This window comes from Suricata suricatta, chromosome 7 (assembly GCF_006229205.1).
Source record: "Suricata suricatta isolate VVHF042 chromosome 7, meerkat_22Aug2017_6uvM2_HiC, whole genome shotgun sequence".
NCBI classification, from domain to species: domain Eukaryota; kingdom Metazoa; phylum Chordata; class Mammalia; order Carnivora; family Herpestidae; genus Suricata; species Suricata suricatta.
Genome location: NC_043706.1, coordinates 142,022,723 through 142,041,279, shown reverse-complemented (window position 1 = coordinate 142,041,279; position 18,557 = coordinate 142,022,723). Strand labels below are relative to the sequence as shown.

Genomic DNA, 18,557 nt, shown 5'->3' with positions numbered 1-18,557 from the left:
AAAGATGTGCCCAAATTTCTCGGACACCGACGTGCCTTATCATCATTTTCTCCCTGGGGAGCTGATCAGCAGTTCGGGGCTGCCTGAAATCATGTCAGAGACCAGCCTCTCCCCACCCCCAACACCAGGACACTCGAATCATCCCGGCTGGAAGACATTTAAATACAATTACAGTTTTCAGAGATAGGAAACGTAGAGATTTTTAGCTCTTGCTCCCTTGACACAGGTCACCGCCAGAGAGAAAAGCGCGGACTGCAAACAGAGGTACATTTACATTCTTCTATTCTGCTAACTGATCGTGGCCAAGTTATTTCCCCTCACGTGATCTCAATTCCCTCCTAGGAGAGTCATGGATAATAACTCAAGAATAACTGATAATGTAGCCACTGGCACCTACTGTGTGCTGGAACTCCAAATACAGTTGCCTGAGTTGTGCATTGTGCAACCCGCATGTCTCTATACAGAAGGCCTTCCAAAGACCAATTGTCTCTTTTGCTCCCCAGGCTTTGGTAAAGTATTAGCGTATAAGGTTATTTTGATGTTTCTCAAATCCTAGGAAGTGTTTTATTTTAAAAAGTGAAATAAGCCAGGAAATGTTTGAGAAGGCTTATGAGGGAGGGAGGGGCGGAGGGCGGGGCTGGGTGGCGGTTGCCCAGCAGCAGGGGGGCGGGGGGCGGGGCTCCGAATGTTTGTCCGTCTCCGTAGTAACCGCGGTTTCTTCGGGGAGCTGCGGCCGAGAGACATGGCCCGGGAGTCTGGGCTCCAGAGTAAGTGCGCCCCCAGCGCTCCGACGGCGCCGCCCGACGTTTGTTGACCGTGTGATCGCCCAGACCCGCGCGGCTCTGAACCCGGAGTGAAAACCGGAACCGCTTCTGGCGGCTGCGCCTCAGCCCCGGGCCACCACCCCACCGCCTCAGCGCGGTGCCTCCTCCGAACGTCTCAGGCCACGTTCAAAGGAACAGGGCCGTGTGCGCACGCGCGTGCGTCCCCCGGGAGGCGGAACCAGGAGGGTGGGCTCTCCAGAAGCCGCGGGGGCGCCCTTTGCAGGGAGCCTGCTTCGGGGGCGCGGTCCGGGCTCCGCCTCCGGCAGGCCCCGCTGGGCGGCCCCGGCCCCGGAACGGCCGCCCCGTTGATGCGGTTCCACTCCCCCCGCCCCGCAGGCCGGGGTCCCTGCGGCGCGTGTCCACTGACCCCAAAGCCACTGCGGTCCCACCCCGCGGCGGCCTGCAAACCGGCTTGTTGGTTCGGCTGGGTTTGAGCCGAGAGAAAGCGATCCGGATTGAGCACCGAGTCCGAATGATGAAATCCCGGAACGAAAAGTCCCTGCGCGCACCTGCCCGCGCCCCCTTCCGTGGGCGGGGGCGGTGGGCGGGCCAGAGCTCGGGCCTGCAGCAGCCTCGCGTGTGGACCGGCCCTCAACGCCCTGTGCCTCGGTTTCCTCCGCGGTGAGACGCGGGGTGGTGATAGCCCGCGTCCCGCGAGTTCTTGGCCCACTTCTTCTCCCTGAGCGAGGACTCAGCTGACTGTTCATGAACCCTCCGTCCCTTTTCATGGAGACGCCACGTGACCATGCCGCCCCGTGATGGTCTCCTGTCCCCAGGAGATTTCCGCACTCTCCGACTCCCTCTGTGCCCGCGGGCGGCCGGCTTCCCACGCCCCGCGCGGCCCCCTCCCGCCTTGGGCGTTGCACCCCCTGCTCTGCGCGCCTGAGGGGCAGCGGGGCGGGTGTCCCCGGACTTGGTCAGGTGTGGGCCGCACGCCTCCCCCCTGTCTGCCTTGCAGGGTTCGTGCGCGGGCCCCCAGTTTCCAGCGGTGGTGGAAACACGCAGGCGCCTCCTTTGATCTTGGGATTTCTTAATAAGTGCGTATTCGGTGCGTGGGACAGTAGGGGAGAAATCCGTTGCCGCGGATCCCGCGCAAGGAGACGGGGTGAAATGCAAGAGTACGGGCCGCCGGGTCCGCAAACGGGTAGGGGTAGGATGCAGCCTTCCTTGTTTCTTCTTTACCACGCAGCCTCCGGGCCCCCGGGGGCGCAGGCAGTGGAGCCTCTGACTCTTGACTTTGGTTCAGGTCACGATCTCATGGTTTGTCGGTTTGAGCTCTGCGTCAGGCTCCGCCCTGGCAGTGTGGAGCCTGCTTGGGACTCTCTCTCTCTCTCTCTCTCAAAATGAATAAATAAAACAGTTCGTGGCTGGGGACCCTCTGAGGGACAGAGCACAGTGTGGCACGGAATAAACTTAGATTCTCCTCTGTCCTCAGGGACAGAGGCCCAGCAGGGTCTGTTCCCCAGGGCTCGGGCCTCTCTGGCCACACCTGCTCCTCAGGGCAGGGAGCCTATGAGATCCCCGTATTTGCTCTGCGTTCTTTCCTTTTCGATATATATTTTTAAGGTTTTGTTTTATTTATATCTAAGGTTTTATTTTTAAATAATCACCACACCTAGTGCGGGACTCAGACCTACAACCCGGAGATCAAGAGTTGCACGCGCCACTGGCAAAGCCAGCCAGGCGCCCCACTTTTCTCCGATTCTTGCCCCTGGCACGGGCCACAGGGTTGCTTGGTGCCTCAAGAGTGGAGGTGAGGGACACAGCCCCACCAGAGGCCGCGGGGTCCCCAGGTTCCCAGAGATCAGGTGACACAGGGAGGTGATCGGTCATAATTTCGACGTGAAAGAGCAGTTGCTTCTGTCTTGAAAAAGATGAGCTACTGAACACTGTGTTTAAAATGTCACATGCTGGGGCACCTGGGGGCTCAGTCAGTTAAGCGTCCGACTTCGGCTCAGGTCATGGTCTCATAGTTCATGAGTTTGAGCCCGCAGTCGGGCTCTGTGCTGACAGCTGGGAGCCTGGAGCTTGCTTTGGATTCTGTGTGTCCCTCTCTGTCTGCTCCTCCCCTGCTCGTGCTCTGTCTCTCAAAAACAAATAAACATTAAAAGAAAATTTTAATGCCAAAAGCTAATATTTGAAATATTTATTAATTAAAACCTAGTCCAGAAAACCTACTACTATCTTTTATGAGTATCTATTCCAAATTGGTTTGGTTTTACTGGAAGCAAATTTGTTTCCTGATTATTTTGTATAGAACCAAATTTTCCAATGAATTCTTTAAACCTTGTCTTTTTTTGTCAGTTTGAGATGGAAATGCATGCAAATAACAATGGTTTCAGGTTGAAAAATAGTTAAAATATCTACTGCTGGTGCGGGGTCCGGGGGCATTATCACAAGAGACGGTATTATCGCAGAGAGAAAGGAAACTGGATTCTCTAAATCTAGGGAAGCAAGTGTTGTTGCAATCTAAGGAAAACTATTCTTTTTTTAAAAATTTTTTATAGTTTATTGTCAAGTTGGTTTCCATATAACACCCAGTGCTCTTCCCCACAAGTGCCCCCCACCATGCCCCTCACCCCCTTCCCCTTCCCCCCTCCCGCTTCAGCCCTCAGTTTGTTCTCAAGATTCAGGAGTCTCTCATGGTTTGCCTCCCTCCCTCTTCCTAAGTATCTTCCCCCCTTCCCCTCCCCCATGGTCCTCTGCTAAGTTTCTCCTGTTCCACTTATGAGTGAAAACATACAGTATCTTTCTCTGCCTGACTTATTTCGCTTAGCATGACACCCTCAAGTTCCATCCAGGTTACTACAAATGACCAGATTTCATTCTTCCTCATGGCCATGTAGTACTTCATTGTGTATATACACCACATCTTCTTGATCCATTTGTCAGTTGATGGGCATTTAGGCTCTTTCCATGATTTGGCTATTGTTGATGTTATGCTCAGATCACAATATCCCCCCAAACCAGAGACCACCAGGAAGACCGAGTCACGTATGCAAAAGCAAAGGGCATTAATTTGGGCTTAAGCTTGGGCTCCCAGACCTCCCCAACGCAGTGCATCCATGCTGAGAGCCCGAACAATAGCTGAGCAGGACTTTTATGGGGTTCGGAGACGGGGAGTTACAAAGAATTGTGACACGGCGGCAGTGATCCAGTCACAATCACACAGCAGCCCTAGCAACCGTCTTAACCACTCAGGATTTTTAGGGCATCCGTTACATTTGGCGGGACCCACTCATGACATTTGGGATATCTTTAAAACAACCAATTATGGGGTGGGCTGAGAGCCCCACGTGGGGTTTGGGCAAGTGGCGAGCGGTTGGCCAACTAACATTGAGCAGTCATCTCTGGTCCCAGCCCCAAGCCTCTGCCCTTAGGAATGTCTGATATGCCTTCCGGCCCTCCCTGATTGGGTGTTGTGAAGGCCGTCTTTCTTCAGACAATGGGTGCTCTTTTCTTTTGCTGTTTCATCATTCTGGGGAAACTGAAACTCAGGCCTACCAACTAGGGGGGAAATAGGAAGCCTGTCACGGCGGTAGTTTGGTCTTTCAGTTCGCAGTGCCGCTATGAACACTGGGGTCCATGTGCCCCTGTGCATCAGCACTTCTGTGTCCCTTGGGTAGATCCCCAGCAGTGCTATTGCTGGGTCACAGGGGAGTGCTATTGTTAATTTTTTGACGAACCTCCACACTGTTTTCCAGAGCGACTGTACCAGTTTACATTCCTACCAACAGTGCAGGGGGGTGCCCATTTCTAAGGAAAACTATTGTAAGGTGAATGATTTTGCTGATTTTCTGGTGGTGTCACATCCTTTTTGGACATAAAATAAACAGGACAACAAAGCACTCAAACTCCCTCTTTCACCTGTTTTCCAAAGAGAGTTGGTATAATGTATGTGATGGTGAACTTTAGTCCTCAGCTTAGCTAGGCCGCTGTGCCCAGATATTTTGGTCAAATTTCATTCTGTACATTTCTGTTGAGGATACTTATTGGATGAAATTAACATATTTTATATCAATGGACTTTGAGTAGAGCAGATTGTGCTCTGAAATGTGGATGGGCCTCGTCTAATCTGTTGAAGGCCTTACTAGAATAAAAACTGACTTCCCAGAGCAAGAGGGAATTCTCCAGCAGAGCCTTGGGCATGAGGTTGTTTCTAGAATAACCATGTAAGCCAGTTCCTTATAACAAATCTCCTTGTATATTCTCTCGGGCTCTGTCCTCCCGAGAATCCCAACAAATACAGTGTGTCTTTAGTACCTTCTTTAACTATTGATGCCTTTGATGAAGGACAAGCATCTGTCCTGGAAAAATGTTCTATTAATATTTTAACATTTTATAAGTGGTTTCTTTGAAGTAATAAGCTAATCAACAGGGAGGGGGAGGCTGTGCTCTGGGCTGGGCCACACTCCTGAGGTGGGGAGAGCTCTGGAATGGCTCACGTGTCCCTGCCCTCCAGGGGATGCTGGGCATAGCCCTCAAGCCTCCGAACAGGAGGACTGGGTGCTCTGGGACGGGCTGGGTCCCACCAGAGGCCTCAAGACAGGTAGCATGTGGGGTGGGCCTGACCTAATCACATGAAGCTGGTCATAGAGGAGGGGTCAGAGGTTGGGGGACATGAGAAGTTTGAGAAGAGGGTTCAGGGATGAAGGCGGGCATGTGTTCAAGAATGAGGGCAGCTGCAAGGAGCCGAGAGTGACCCCCACCAACAGCCAACAAGGAAGTGGGGACCCCAGTCCCACCATCACGAGAACTGGATTCTGTTGACAAAGGAATAAGCCTGGAAGCAGGTACCCCTCTCCCCCCACCTTCCGCACCCCGCCCCAAGCTTCCAAGAGCTCAGCCAGGCTCACAGTTTGGTATCCGTGTTGTGATGTCCCGAGTGGAGAACCCAGCCCCTTCAGGCTGAAGTTCGGACCACACGACCTTGAGCTAAGCATGGGTTTGAAGCTGCTGTTTGTTGTACTTTGTTATACGGTCATAGATGCCACTCCAGGTCTTCCTGTTCTCTGGAACTTTCTTTTCATAGGTGAAAACAGAGGAAATACTGTGTCCTTATTTCTCGACATAACTTCTGGACGCGGGTTGCTCAGGGACCTGGGTTTGCATGTGGCACGGGTCCCGGAAAGCCCTGTCCCAGAGCCCAGGCACTTGAGGAATAAGGGAGCCGATCCAACAGTCTGGGTACAAACGCTGTGTTCAGGAATCTCCTCATGCCCCGGGACCTGTGACCCCTCCTCTGCAACCAGCTTCACATGATGAGGTCAGGCCCACCCAACATGCCACCTGTCTTGATGTTTCTGGACCCAAGCAGGCCCCTAAGTCCTTCTGCCTCCCTTTTAGGACATGGGGACGGAACTGGTCACAGCCGGAATCATCAGGGGACCTGCGATGTGGGGGATGTGGGGCGGGCCTGGACAGGGCTGTGCAGGGCGGGCCTGCCTTCCCGCTCTGCTGTCAGCGCCCTCCGCGGCCCAGGAGTCGGGTCTGACGGCTGCTCCCCCCAGGGGTCTCTGGGAGGTTACGCCGAGCGCTCTGCTCCGTGCCCGCCTGAGGACGGCTCCTTGCCGTAGGCTCGCGTCGGACCAGAAGCAGGTGGCCGGGTGCGCCCGCGACGACAGGCCTTCCCGGAACAGGCCCCATTCGCGGGGGTCTGTCCCACGCCACGTGCTTTGCTTCTTGGCCAAAAGCGATTCCATTTGGCCTCCGATCGACCTGACCCGCTGGAGCAGGATGATGACCCTGACCCGTCAGAGGCGGAGATTGCGGTGCAGAGAGATTTTGGAAGCGCTTCCAGCTCACGTGGTTAGGAGTCAGATTCAAAACGCCGGGTGTTCACCGTTTTCTGTCCTGGACCATGTGCGCACGCGGGCCCGGCCTCGGGGACATAGGGACGCAGGGCCCCTTGTGGGGGGAGCCGGCGTCCCCCTCAGCTTCCCCTCTGAGGCCCCGTCTTCTACAAGCGGGGGTGGGGGCAGAAGGGGCGACTGACTCAGCAGCCCCTGGGGCGTCTGGATATTGAAAAGGAAAAACAGGAGTATTTATTTCCTACTTGGGCGTCGCTAAGCATCGTCATTGTGAACTGTCCTTAGGCTGTTGACCTTTCCGCTCAGAGCCGTTGAGGAAGCTGTAAGCAGCCCTCGCTGAATCCGGAGCCCCACGCCTACCCCCTGGCTTCGTGGGCCCGGGCCCTGCCTTTCCTTCCTTCTTTCTTCCTGTGTGTGTCTCTCTCATTCCTTCTTTCCTTCCTTCCTTCTTTCCTTTCTTCTTTCTCTTTCCTTCCTTCGTTCCTTCCTTCCTTTCTTTTTTCTCTTTCTCTTTCCCTCTTTCTTCCTTTGCCTCTGTTTCCCACCTTCTTCCTTCCTTCCTCCCTCCCTCCTTTATTTGTCTCTTCTTCCCTCCCTCCCTTCCTTTCCTTCTTTATCTCTTTCTCTTTCCTTCCTTCCTTTGTCTCTTTCCCTACTTCCTTATTTCCTTCCTTCACTCTTTTCTTTTTTCTTCCTTCCTTCTTCTTTTCTTTTTCTTTCTTCCTTTTTTCTTTTCCTTCCTTCCTTCCTTCTTTCCTTCCTTCTTTCCCTCCTTCCTCCCCCCCCCTCTCTATTTTATTTTTAAGTAACCACACTAACATAGGGCTAAAAACTGCCACCCCCACACCGAGAGTCTCGCGTTGTGCCCACTGAGCCCGCCGGGCGCCCCTGCGCCTCGGGCACCAGCAGCCCCGTCGGCAGCCAGGCCCGGCCTGCGTGCCCTCTCCTCCCTGTGTGTGTCACCTGGTCCCCCGGGACTGGGACGCACCGGCCCAGCACGTACACGCAGCGGTCTTACTGTCTCCTTGCGGAACCCCTCTTTGACGGCCTGCTTCTCTCTCCCGCCCAGTTTCCCCGAGGGGGAGGCGCTGCGAGGTGCCGGGGGTTAAGACCTTGTGCAACCTCACCGAGCTGCTGAACAGCCTTCAGAAAGCCCACAGAGACGACGTCTATCTTTACACGTCTGGGCACTTGAACCCCAACAAGCTCTACAGGCCTCCCGAGACCATCCTGTACCACTGGCCCAGTGCCAACCGGCCGAAGGGGGAGAGCATTCCCAAGGCAGAGAGGCCATCTGATCGGAAGACGGCGCAGATGCGGGACGCGCGGGCCGATGCCGCCGTCCACACGGCCCTGGGGCCACGCGAGACCCGGCTCGCCCCGCCACTCCGGCACCTGCGCCCCGCGGAGCCCGGCCCAAGGCCTTCGGAAGAGGAGCTAGTTCTCAGGGAGGCCCAGTGCAGAGCGGGCTCTCCGGCACGGCGGGGCAGGGGGGAGCTGAGGCTGCCGGAGATGAGGGTCCTGAAGTCCCGAGCGCCGCCGTCCAGCCGTCAGTGCGTCACTGGCCCCAGACGTGAGGACGAGTTCCGCTACATCAGCTCCTACTTGGGCGGCCTCACGAAGGCGGACAAGTACCGGAAGTTCTTGTGTTTCCAAAGGGAAGTCCTCGCAAAGCAAGACCTCCTGAAGAGCGACTTCACGGGGAGCAAGGTCGCTGTGAGCCACGAGCGGAAGCTGGAACAGGTGAGGCGGGTGGTCTGCGGTCCGGTGGGTGTGCCCCAGCTCCAGGGGCCCGAAGGTTGTGGGTGGTCCTCCGCACCCAGATTCCTCATTTACCTTTCCGGGTGGGTGGCATGTAGTCTACCCACCAGCTGCTGGGAACATCTGACACGAAGTAGCTCATGACGGGGAGAAGTGAAAGAAGACCGAGTCCCGATGCTTAATCAGTTGGAGGTGATTTCACAGGGGGCGCATCAGCGCTCTGGCAGCCATGATAAATACCATGTTCATGGATAGCAGATGCATCTGAGAAGAGGTTTGCCTAACTCGCTATGAAACCAGTGAGGGGAGAGTGAGGCGGGAGTAGACAGGTGACATAGCTACATTCTGCCTGGAGTCACTCATCTCTTTGGAAAATAATTAGTGTGACAGGTAGTGCTTTGGGGAACTCCCAGGGGCTCTGAGCCCTGCATAGTGACCTGGCATGTGATGGAAGAGAGAGAATGTGGTAAGAGAAGTGGCAGCGAGCCTGAGAAGGAACCAAACCCGACCAGGGTTGTGGCTGAGAGGTCTAATTAAAGAGAAAGACACTGTGGGTCCAGTGAATCCTTGAATCCAGGGTGCAAGGGGGTGAATGAAGAAAACAAAGACAAACACGCCTTGGACAATCAAGCAATCTGACCCGCTCAGCACTGATTGGAGGGACTCTGATGCACCTTGATTTGCTGCCTGGCTCTGCCCAGACCCAGCTCTGGGCTCATGGGAGCTGGGCCCTCTGGTAGAAAGCCCCATGGAACTTCTCATTCCTCCACCCAAGAAACTGTTGGGAAAGGAATATTAAGACATCCTGACATGTCTGGCTCTGTTTTTCCACCAGGAGCTCCAAAAAGTATGCGTGTGTGAGCCCCAACAGTTCAACAGACTGCAGGTCTACGGAAAAGTCTTTGAAGATATTTGCAATAGCTCTTTGATATTTGGTGATCTCTTGAGAGAAGTTAAGGTAATAGTACCTGTTTATTTGTCACATAACAATTGAGAGCCATTCATGACATTCTGCACACGGGACCGAGTTCTCACAGAATTTCTGCCCCGTATCACGGCTTCCATTCTATGGAGAAGGAAAGTCACTCACAGACCCAGAGTGATGTGCTTATGGCCACACAGATCACAAATGGGCCACGTGAGTACCCAAGCCACTCGCTCGCTGCTTTAGCCCATTTTTCCCCCAGTAATGCTTTCCCATTACTTGCAGACTTTTATAAATTGTACACATGTAGCATGTAAACCTTTGTAATTATGCATAATAATTCTGTATAAATTCTTATGGAATTGTTGGGATTTCATGATGGACGTGACCTTCATAACAAAGGCGAGTCTGGGGTATCTTCTATGTCTTGCGATTATCCAGATCCTAAGACAAGGATACTTCAAAGCAGGGACACAGTGGCCTATTCTGCAGACAGTGTCCCCATCCCTCGGGAGCCCATCTCAGGCAGGTCCGCAGGGCCCAAGTCCACAGAGCACCCATATGCCAGGAGGTCACGTGTTGTGTGTGTGTGTTGGGCTCTTTGATGACGCTCTTCTGAGGTGATCAACAGTGACCACTCAAACCTGCGTCAGGGTCGGCGAGGTTTTATACACTTTGTTACGTGTGTGGTTAATGTGCTGAAGGGATCTTGTGTATTTTTTGAAATGACCTACACTGACATCCTTACCTTCCATGTTACTTCTACGTGCAAAGAAACTTACATTGTAGTGTTCAACACATTTTCAATGGATATTTTTGTTTGCTGTAGGATGAGTATGAACTCTACATGGTGATACTTCTGCACTCCCAGACCGCGTCACAGTATGAGGTAATGGGTGATCATACGTGTATCTAAGTGGGGCCTGTTCCTCATGCCTTCGTATTTCATGGGCAGGAGAAAACATTCAAAATCCAAGAGGCCCCAACAGTGCCTCCATGGTAGAAACGCCATATGCCTGCTGAGGGACCTTGTGGGTGAGGACTTGACCTTCTGCTCACAGGGAGCAGGAGCGCTAGGGTCGGGGAGGGGCGTACACACTGCTTGTGTTGTGCCCGTGTCTCTGGCCACCAATTCTCGAGGTCTCTCTGCCTCCTCCCACTGTAACTCTGTCCTCACGTGACCCTTTCACTCAGCACTGGTCTCTCGTTTCTCCGTCTTTTCCCAGTTTTATGATATGTTTGCTCACCTTTATGCCAACAATCCCCAGCCGCATCTGTGTCACCCAGATACTTCCTAGGAGTTCCAGATTATACCTGTAGCCAGAGATAATCCCATTGGATGTTGACACTGAGGTGTCCGGGGCAGGCAGGTCACAGACCTAAAAATAGGAGATTATCCTGAATTACCTGGGTCACTCCATCTAATCCCACAGGCCCCTACAAGCAGAGGCCCACCTCTGCTCCCCTGGCTGGGGTCAGAAGGGGAGTCTGGGAGACTCTCCGAGACAGAAGGATTCCATGGCCACTGGGGGCTCTGGGATGGAGGGCCCCGGTGCAGGCGCTAGGGAGAGGCGTCCAGGAGCTGAGAGCCGGCAGGGACAGGACCTCAGTCCTACAACCTCGAGGAAGTGGGTCCTGCCAAACGGCCCGAGTGATCCTTCAGATCCTTCCCTGGAGCCTTCAGAAAGGAAGGGAGCCCAGCCAGTACCGTGGTTTCCACCCAGGGAGGCCCTAGCAGGGCCCAGCGGGGCCACCCAGATCCTGCCCCACGGGACGGAGTGAGGGGCTCCTTTAAGCCACTGCATTTGTGGTTATTTGTTACGAGAGCAGTGTAAAACTAAGAAACTGCCCCGTAAATATCTCAAAACAGCATTTCCAACTTTAAGTTGTTCTTTATTGCACATTAACTGCCACAGCGTGTGTGTGTGTGTGTGTGTGTGTGTGTGTGTGTGTGTGGTCTTATCTCACTGATGCCTAACAATGGCCTCCTAGATTATACATCTTTCCCCATGAGGCAGCTGAGTTGGGCTGAACGGTGTCCTCCAAAACACCGTGTCCACCTGGGGGCTGTAAGTGAGTGTGACCCTCCTGGGAAATAGGGTCTGTGCCAGTATGATTAAGTTAGGGTCAGGTCATTAGGGTGGGTCCTAATCCAGTGACTGGTGTCCTTCTAAGAAGACGGGAGTTTGGACCCGGACACAGTCCTGGGACGTGGAGATCAGAGCAGGACGTAGACTGACGTAAATCTCTATCCCCAGACCATGGCAGTGACCATGGCAGTAACCACATAGAAACGGCCTGGGACACAGACGGGGTGTCGGTAGTCACCAGACAGCACACAGGGAAGGCATGACGAGTGCCTCGCGGAGGGGGCCCTGGGCGGCTCCATTGGGTACGCGTCCGACCCTTGATCTGGACTCAGGTTGTGATGTCGGGGTTCGTGCTGATACATGGAGCCTGCTTGGGATTCTCCTTCTCTCTCTCTCAAAGTAAATAAACCAACTTGATGGCTGTGTGCCACATGCACAAATGCACAGTGTCCGCACCTGACTGCGGGTGGCCCCCCGGTGTCCCACCAGGCTGAGGTCCCTCCGGTGGGTGTTCTAGTAAAGAAAATGGACTCTGAGATTCACTCCATCACTCACAAAAACTAAGAGAATGTAGCATCGCTAAAACGACTTTTGACTTTTTGAATGCAATGAAGTTTCAGAATCCTATTTTATAAACTGGGAAGTACGGTTTCCTTGTATCTGAAAAACATCCCAGCATTATAAGGAGGTCAGTTCTGATTTACTCCTTAAATCGTTTCTTTTCATCTATAACTTATATGATTTTATCTTTTACTTTATTTTACTTTGTTTTTGAGGTAGCCCTGGATTGCCATAAACTTCCCTCTTAGAACAGCTTTCGTTGTATCCCAGAAGTTCTGGACTGTTGTGTTTTCATTTTCATTTGGTGCCAGGTGCTTCCGGATTTCTTCTTTGACTTCTCAGTTAACCCATTCATGGTGTTGCAGCGCGTTATTTTGTAGCAGGATTCTCGCACAGAGAGTCGTGACGGAGACTTTCCTTTCCAGGAAGCACTTTATTCCTGCCGGCACCGCTCAGTTGGGTTCGTGCCGGAAGAACTGAGCCCCGAACACCATGCGGTGTAGTTTTTTCTGTATTTTCCACTTCTTTGTCTCCTGAATATGGTAACATAGAGACACGTGGTCTGATTAAGTGCTCTCCTGTTACGCACGTGAGGGATGTGGTCACGTACGCATGTAACCAGGAAGCCTGGAGGTCGTTTTCGTCTTCCTGTAGTGAGGGGCCCTACCACAGTTTAACCTCCCTGTGTCCGTGATCTTTCCAGATTTTTTTCCTGTGGCTGATTTCTAGTTCCGTGGTGTCGTGGTTGAGAAAGATGCATGGTAGCATTTTGGTCGTTTTTAACCTGCCAGGACGTGTTTTGTGGCCCGTTCTGGAGAATGGTCCGCGCTCACCTGAGAAGGAAGTGTAGCCTGCCGCTTTAGGACGGAATGTGCGAAATAGTTCTTTAAAACACACCTGCAGCAACGTGGTATTCAATGCCGTTGTTTCTTGGTTGATTTTCTGATGGGATGATCTGTCCGTTAATGTCAGTGGGTGTTGAAGTCCTCTGCTGTGATGGTGTTACTATCAGGCCCGTTTATTAACTGCTGTATGTATTTGCACGCTCTCATGTTGGGTGCATAAATATTGACACGTGTTGTATCTTATTAGAGTGTCCCTTTGTCACGATATAGTGTCCTTCTCTGTCTCTTGTTACAGCCTTTGTCTTCAGATCTATTTTGTCTGACGAGAGTATTGCTGCTTCAGCTTTTGTTCTGACATTTATTTGCATGATAGACGTTCCTGCATTCCCTCACTTTTGTTTATTTGTTTTTTAATGTTTTTATTTATTTTTGAGAGAGAGAGAGAGACAGACAGACAGCATGAGCAGGGGAGGGTCAGAGAGAGAGGGAGACACAGAATCTGAAGCAGGCTCCAGGCTCTGAGCTGTCAGCACAGAGCCTGACATGGGGCTCGAACACATGAACTGTGAGATCATGACCTGAGCCGAAGCCGGATGCTTAACCGACTGAGCCCCCCAGCCACCCCTCCATCCCCTCACTTTTGATCTGCTGGTGTCTTTAGGCCAAAAATGAGTTTCCTGTAGGCAGTTGATAGACGAGTCTTATTTTTATCCATTCTGTCATCCTGTGAATTTCGACTGGAGCATTTAGTCCACTTATATTCAAAATAATTATTGATAGATCTGTGCCTATTGCCATTTTGTTACTTATTTTGTGGTCATTTCTGAGGTTTTTCTCTGATCCTTCTCTTTCTCTCTTTCATGGTTTACTGGTTTTCCTCTGTGATATATTTGGACTTCTCTCTTTATTCTTTGTATATCTCTGATTGGTTTTTGATTGGTGGTTGCCGTCAGGTGCGCATGTGACACCGTCTGTGCACCGTGGTCTGTATGAAGTTGATGGTCATTTAAGTTTGAGCCCATCCTTCACTCTCCTCCTCTCATGTTTTAGGTATATGGTGTCGTACTTTACACTTTTTTGTTCTATGAGTTCCTTAATGGATTTTTTATAGAAATATCAGGGCTCCTGGGGGGCTCAAGCGGTTAAGCATCTGACTTCAGCTCAGGTCATGACCTTACTGTTTGTGAGTTTGAGTCCCACGTTGGGCTCTGTGCTGACAGCTCAGAGCCTGGAGCCTGCTTCAGATCCTGTCTCCATCTCTCTGCCCCTCCCCTGCTCTCTCTCTCAAATATGAAATAAAACACAAAAAAAGAAATATTCATTTTCACTGCTTTTGTGCTTCCTATTTTCACACCATCACTTTTGGTCTTTTCTTTCCACTGAACGTACCCCCTTTAATGTTTCTTGTAGGTCTGGTTTAGTGGTTATGAACTCCTTTAGTTTTGTTCGTCTGGAAAACTTTTTATCTCTCCTTCTTTTCAACATGATAGCCTCACTGGATAGATTATTTTTGGCTGCAGATTTTTCCTATTCAGCACTTTCAATATTTCATGCCACTTCTTTCTGGCTTGCAAAGTTTCTGCTAAAAAATCCGTTGATAGCCTTATGGAATTTCCCCTGTATGTAACTGTCTTCTTTGTATTGCCCCTTTAACAATTTTTTCTTTATCACTACATTTTGCCCATTTTAATTACAATCTGTCATGGTGTGGATCTGCTTTTGTTGACTTTGTTGAGGGTTCTCTATGCTTCCTGGATCTGGCTATCTATTTCCTTCCCCAGATTAGGGAGGTTTTCAGCTGTTACTTCTTCAAATAACTTTTCTGTCCTCTCTTCTCTCTTCTTCTGTGATCCCTACAATAGGATAACTGTTGTTATGTTTGATAGAGTCACTGGCTTCCCTAAGTGTCGTCTCATTTTGCCTAATTCCCTCTTCTATCTTTTGTTCAGCTTGATTCCTTCCCGTCACTCTGTCTTCTGGGTCATTAATTCATTCCTCTGCTTCTCCCTGCTGGTCAGTCCATAAAGTGAGTTTCTCGTTTCATTTATTGAACCCTTTCTCCGTGCTAGGTTATTCTCTAGTTCTGTGTTAAGGGTCTCACTGATGTCTTCAACTCCTTTCTCCAATCCAGTGAGTATCTTTACGATTACTTTAAATATTCCAGCCTGTTACTTATATCTGTTTCACTTAGATTTCTGGCCATATCCTTGTCCTGCTCTTTCATTTGGGACAAATTCATTTGTTTTCTCATTTTATCTAAGTCTCTGTGGGCCTGTTTCTGTGTGTTAAAAAGTCAGCTGTGTCTCCTGTTATGTACGGTAGTGGCCTTAGGAGGAAGAGGCCCTGTAGTGCCCTGCAGTGTAGTGCCCCTTGTCCCCAGGGAGTGTCTCCTTCAGGGAGTGTCTCCGACGTGTTCTGGGTACACTCTGCTGTTGTGTCCTAGCCAGGTGTCTGAGGAGGCCGTCCTTGCCTGCTGTGGGGAGGAGTGTTTGGTCCCTTGCCTGAATGTGGCACATTTAACTAGATGAGCTCTAGTCTGCTTGTGAGGTGAGACCTGTTGCCACCACCACTGGAACCAAGGCCCGGTAAGACTCCCAGGTTGGGAACATGGTGCGGGCAGGGGTTTCAGCCATTCCTCTGGGGCACTTTGGGCTGCACCAGGACTGAAGCGAGCGTGGCTGGGAGGGCTGGCTCCACTGAGGCACAAGGCGGTCAGGCAGGGCCTGGTGTAGGCAAGCTAGGTAGTGCGCGTCCAAGCGCACTGCTCCAGCCGGTGGCCCTGTGCTCAAGCCGAGGGGTGGCGGAGAAGAATGTGCCTGCCGGTTCCTTTGTTCTCAGACGGGGTCTCTGGGAACACTTTGTCCCTGGAACACACTCCAAGATGAGAAAATAACCTCACCACTGTGCGCTCCAGGCACCCTTCAGACTGCTGTTTCCACACTGCATGTCTGTGGGCTGTTTGCCTTCTTTCCTCTAGCTGTCCCCGTGCCCTCTGGGCTTTCCCTGGGCCAACCCCACTGACCTTTAAAACCCTAGGCTTGAAGCCCCACTGGTTGGAAGAACTCATGGAATTCATCCCCTCTCGCTTCCCAAGAGAATTGCTTTTGGGATTTGTGTCCTGTGTGGGGTCCCCGGGGTCTAGTCTCTCTCCCGCCCTTCTTTGCCATCATGGCTCCATCCCACCACATCGGCAGGATCTGTTTCTCCCCCAGACTGCGTCTCTGTGCTTCTGACCCCCTTTGATGTGCCCTCTTCTCTCTCTTTATTTGTGGAGTTTGTTCTGCTGGTCTTCAGGTCAATTTCTGGGGTCTTTAGGATGATTTTTTAAAAGATTTATTTTATTATGAGAGAGAGAGGGAAAGAGAGAGAGAGAGAGAGGGAGAGAGGGAGAGAAAGCAGGGAAGAGGGACAGAGGAAGAGGGAGAGACAGTCTTTTTTTAAAAGTTTATTTATTTTGAGATGAGAGAGAGAGAGGGAATGCGGCATGAGTGGGGAAGGGGCAGAGGGAGAGGGGGAAAAGAGAGAATCGGAAGTAGAATCTGCACTGTCAGCACAAAGCCCGGTGCAGGGCTCCATCTCATGAGCTGTGAGATCATGACTTGCACTTAAACTACGAGTCAGATGCTTAACTAACTGAGCCATCTGGGCGCCCCAGAAAGGTAAGCTTCTGTTTGACGGGAATAAGCAAAGGGTCCAGTTGGGGGCCTGGGCTGTTCCTCAGTTTTCGAAGTTGAGTCCGAAAGGAATGTATGTGCGCTTACTCCAGCCAGACACCAGCGTGGAGGGTTCCCCGGCCAGCAGGGCTTCAGCTCCTTCTTTCTGTTTCTGGAAACGTGGCAGCCCATCACCTAAGGGGGCAGAGATCTTTGTGTCTCCATGTTTGAGTCCAGCACTGCTTTATATCCATGTAGAATAATTGCATTAAATGGTTTTTCACTAACTAACTTGTGCAGAGAATAATATAGTTGGAGCACGTTACTGGGCATCTCCTCTCCCCACACAGGCCTCCAGTGAAACCCACCACTTCTTAATTGTCTTTAATAAAATAGAACCTTTAAAAATTTAAAAACAATATTTTATCCAGATCTTTACACAATGAGTCATCCTTCCTCCAGTATTTTCTTCTGTATTTACCTATTTTACCTACAGTTTCTATTTTGACTCAAAATACCTTGAACACACTGTAATCACATTTCCACCCTTCTCGTGTGTGTCTCTCCCGCTATGGCCTTGTCCTGCTCAGACGCTGCTGGCTAATGCCAAGGGCCTGGAGAGGAGGTCCGTGAAGACGGCAGACGTCCGCCAGGCCAGGGAGGAGCTGAGGGCGACTGTGACGGCCACCAGAGCTGCCCTGGAGCGTAACGACAGGTGAGGGTCAGCAGCCTGATTTTATTTGTGTTGGGTCCTACCATTGGACAACGTATTAAAACCACATGACAAGCATGTACTTACATTTTCTTTGCATTTGTTGGGGGAGGCGTGTGGCCTCTACTCACGCCTGTCCTTTGGGCTCTTTCCTGAGCCACCACATCTGTGACTGGGAAGTCCAGCCAGCCCTGGCATTTGTGTGTGGGAGGCTGGTTTGGGACTGTTTCTGAGGGAACCTCGTCTTCCTTGGTGGCCCCTTGAGGACCTACTGGTAGGTGACACTGTGGCAAAGTCAAGACACCTTTCATGAATGGGCTTATTATTTTTTAACTTAAAACAATCTTTTAACCTTTCTATCTAGTCTTCCAGATGAAATCACAATTGGATAGGGCAAATTTTTTTCGAGGATTAAAAAAAAGAGATTGAACCAAAGCCAGCATGCCCAAAATATCCTCAAGAAAGTGAAACAGGAAACAAAAACCAAAAAAAAAAAAACCCCAAAACCCCAAAAACCTGCCTTCAGTATAACCAGAAGACAAAAAGCATCCAAACTTCAAAATACTTGAAAATAGAAAAATGGACATCAAATGGCAGTGAATTGTTATCTACTGTCTTTCTACAAACCTTCGAGACAGAGAGGGCAGTGGGGGAAGAGAGAAGAACGGAGCTGACAGAAGACCTAACATATTCTAAGACCAGTGAGAGAGAGAGAGAGAGAGAGAAAGAGAAAGGGGGGGAGAGAGGGAGAGAGGCGTGGAGAGACAAAGGGAGGAGGAGGGAGGGGGAGAGAGAGGGGTGAGAGTTTTTTTTAATGTTTGTTCATTTTTGAGAGAGAGCAAGCAGGGGAGGTGCAGAGACAAAGGGGGACAGAGGTGCTGAAGCAGGCTCCAAGCTGACAGCAGTGAGCCCGGTGTGGGGCTTGAACTCAGGAACCACAAGTTATTGACAACCAACTGAGCCACTGAGGCGCCCCCTTTTGCAAACTTTGTATTAAAGTTATGTCCCTTTCATTTCTGCTGAAATGGCTTTGGGACTTTGATACGGGCTGAATTGATTCAGTAGATTGCTTGAAGGAGTACCATCACATTAACCACATCGCATCTTCCAAGCTGTGATCCTAGGATGCCAATCCATTGACTTAGGTCCGTCCTTCCTTCCTTCCTTCCTTCCTTCCTTCCTTCCTTCCTTCCTTCCTTCCTTCCTTCATTTTTAAAATACAATTTATTGTCAAGTTGGCTACCATACAGTGTGAACAGTGTGCTCTTGGTTTTGGGGGTAGAGCCCATGGTTCATACAGCACCAGTGCTCATCCCAACAAGCGCCCTCCTCCATGCCCGTCACCCACGTTCCCCTCTCTCCCACCTTCATCAACC

The 18,557-nt window shown here is 51.2% G+C and overlaps 1 protein-coding gene across 1 annotated transcript in view; it reads left to right on the top strand.

Moving 5' to 3' along the window:
- The first annotated feature begins 728 nt into the window (after window positions 1-728).
- The window catches only part of C7H6orf118 (chromosome 7 C6orf118 homolog), a 31,821-nt gene continuing 13,992 nt past the window's right edge, over window positions 729-18,557 (top strand). The window contains exons 1-5 of the mRNA XM_029945463.1: window positions 729-767; window positions 7,704-8,377; window positions 9,231-9,353; window positions 10,150-10,209; window positions 17,060-17,184. Coding sequence (XP_029801323.1) covers window positions 743-767; window positions 7,704-8,377; window positions 9,231-9,353; window positions 10,150-10,209; window positions 17,060-17,184 — 1,007 coding nt within the window. The 5' untranslated portion in view covers window positions 729-742. The remainder of the gene's footprint in view (window positions 768-7,703; window positions 8,378-9,230; window positions 9,354-10,149; window positions 10,210-17,059; window positions 17,185-18,557) is intronic.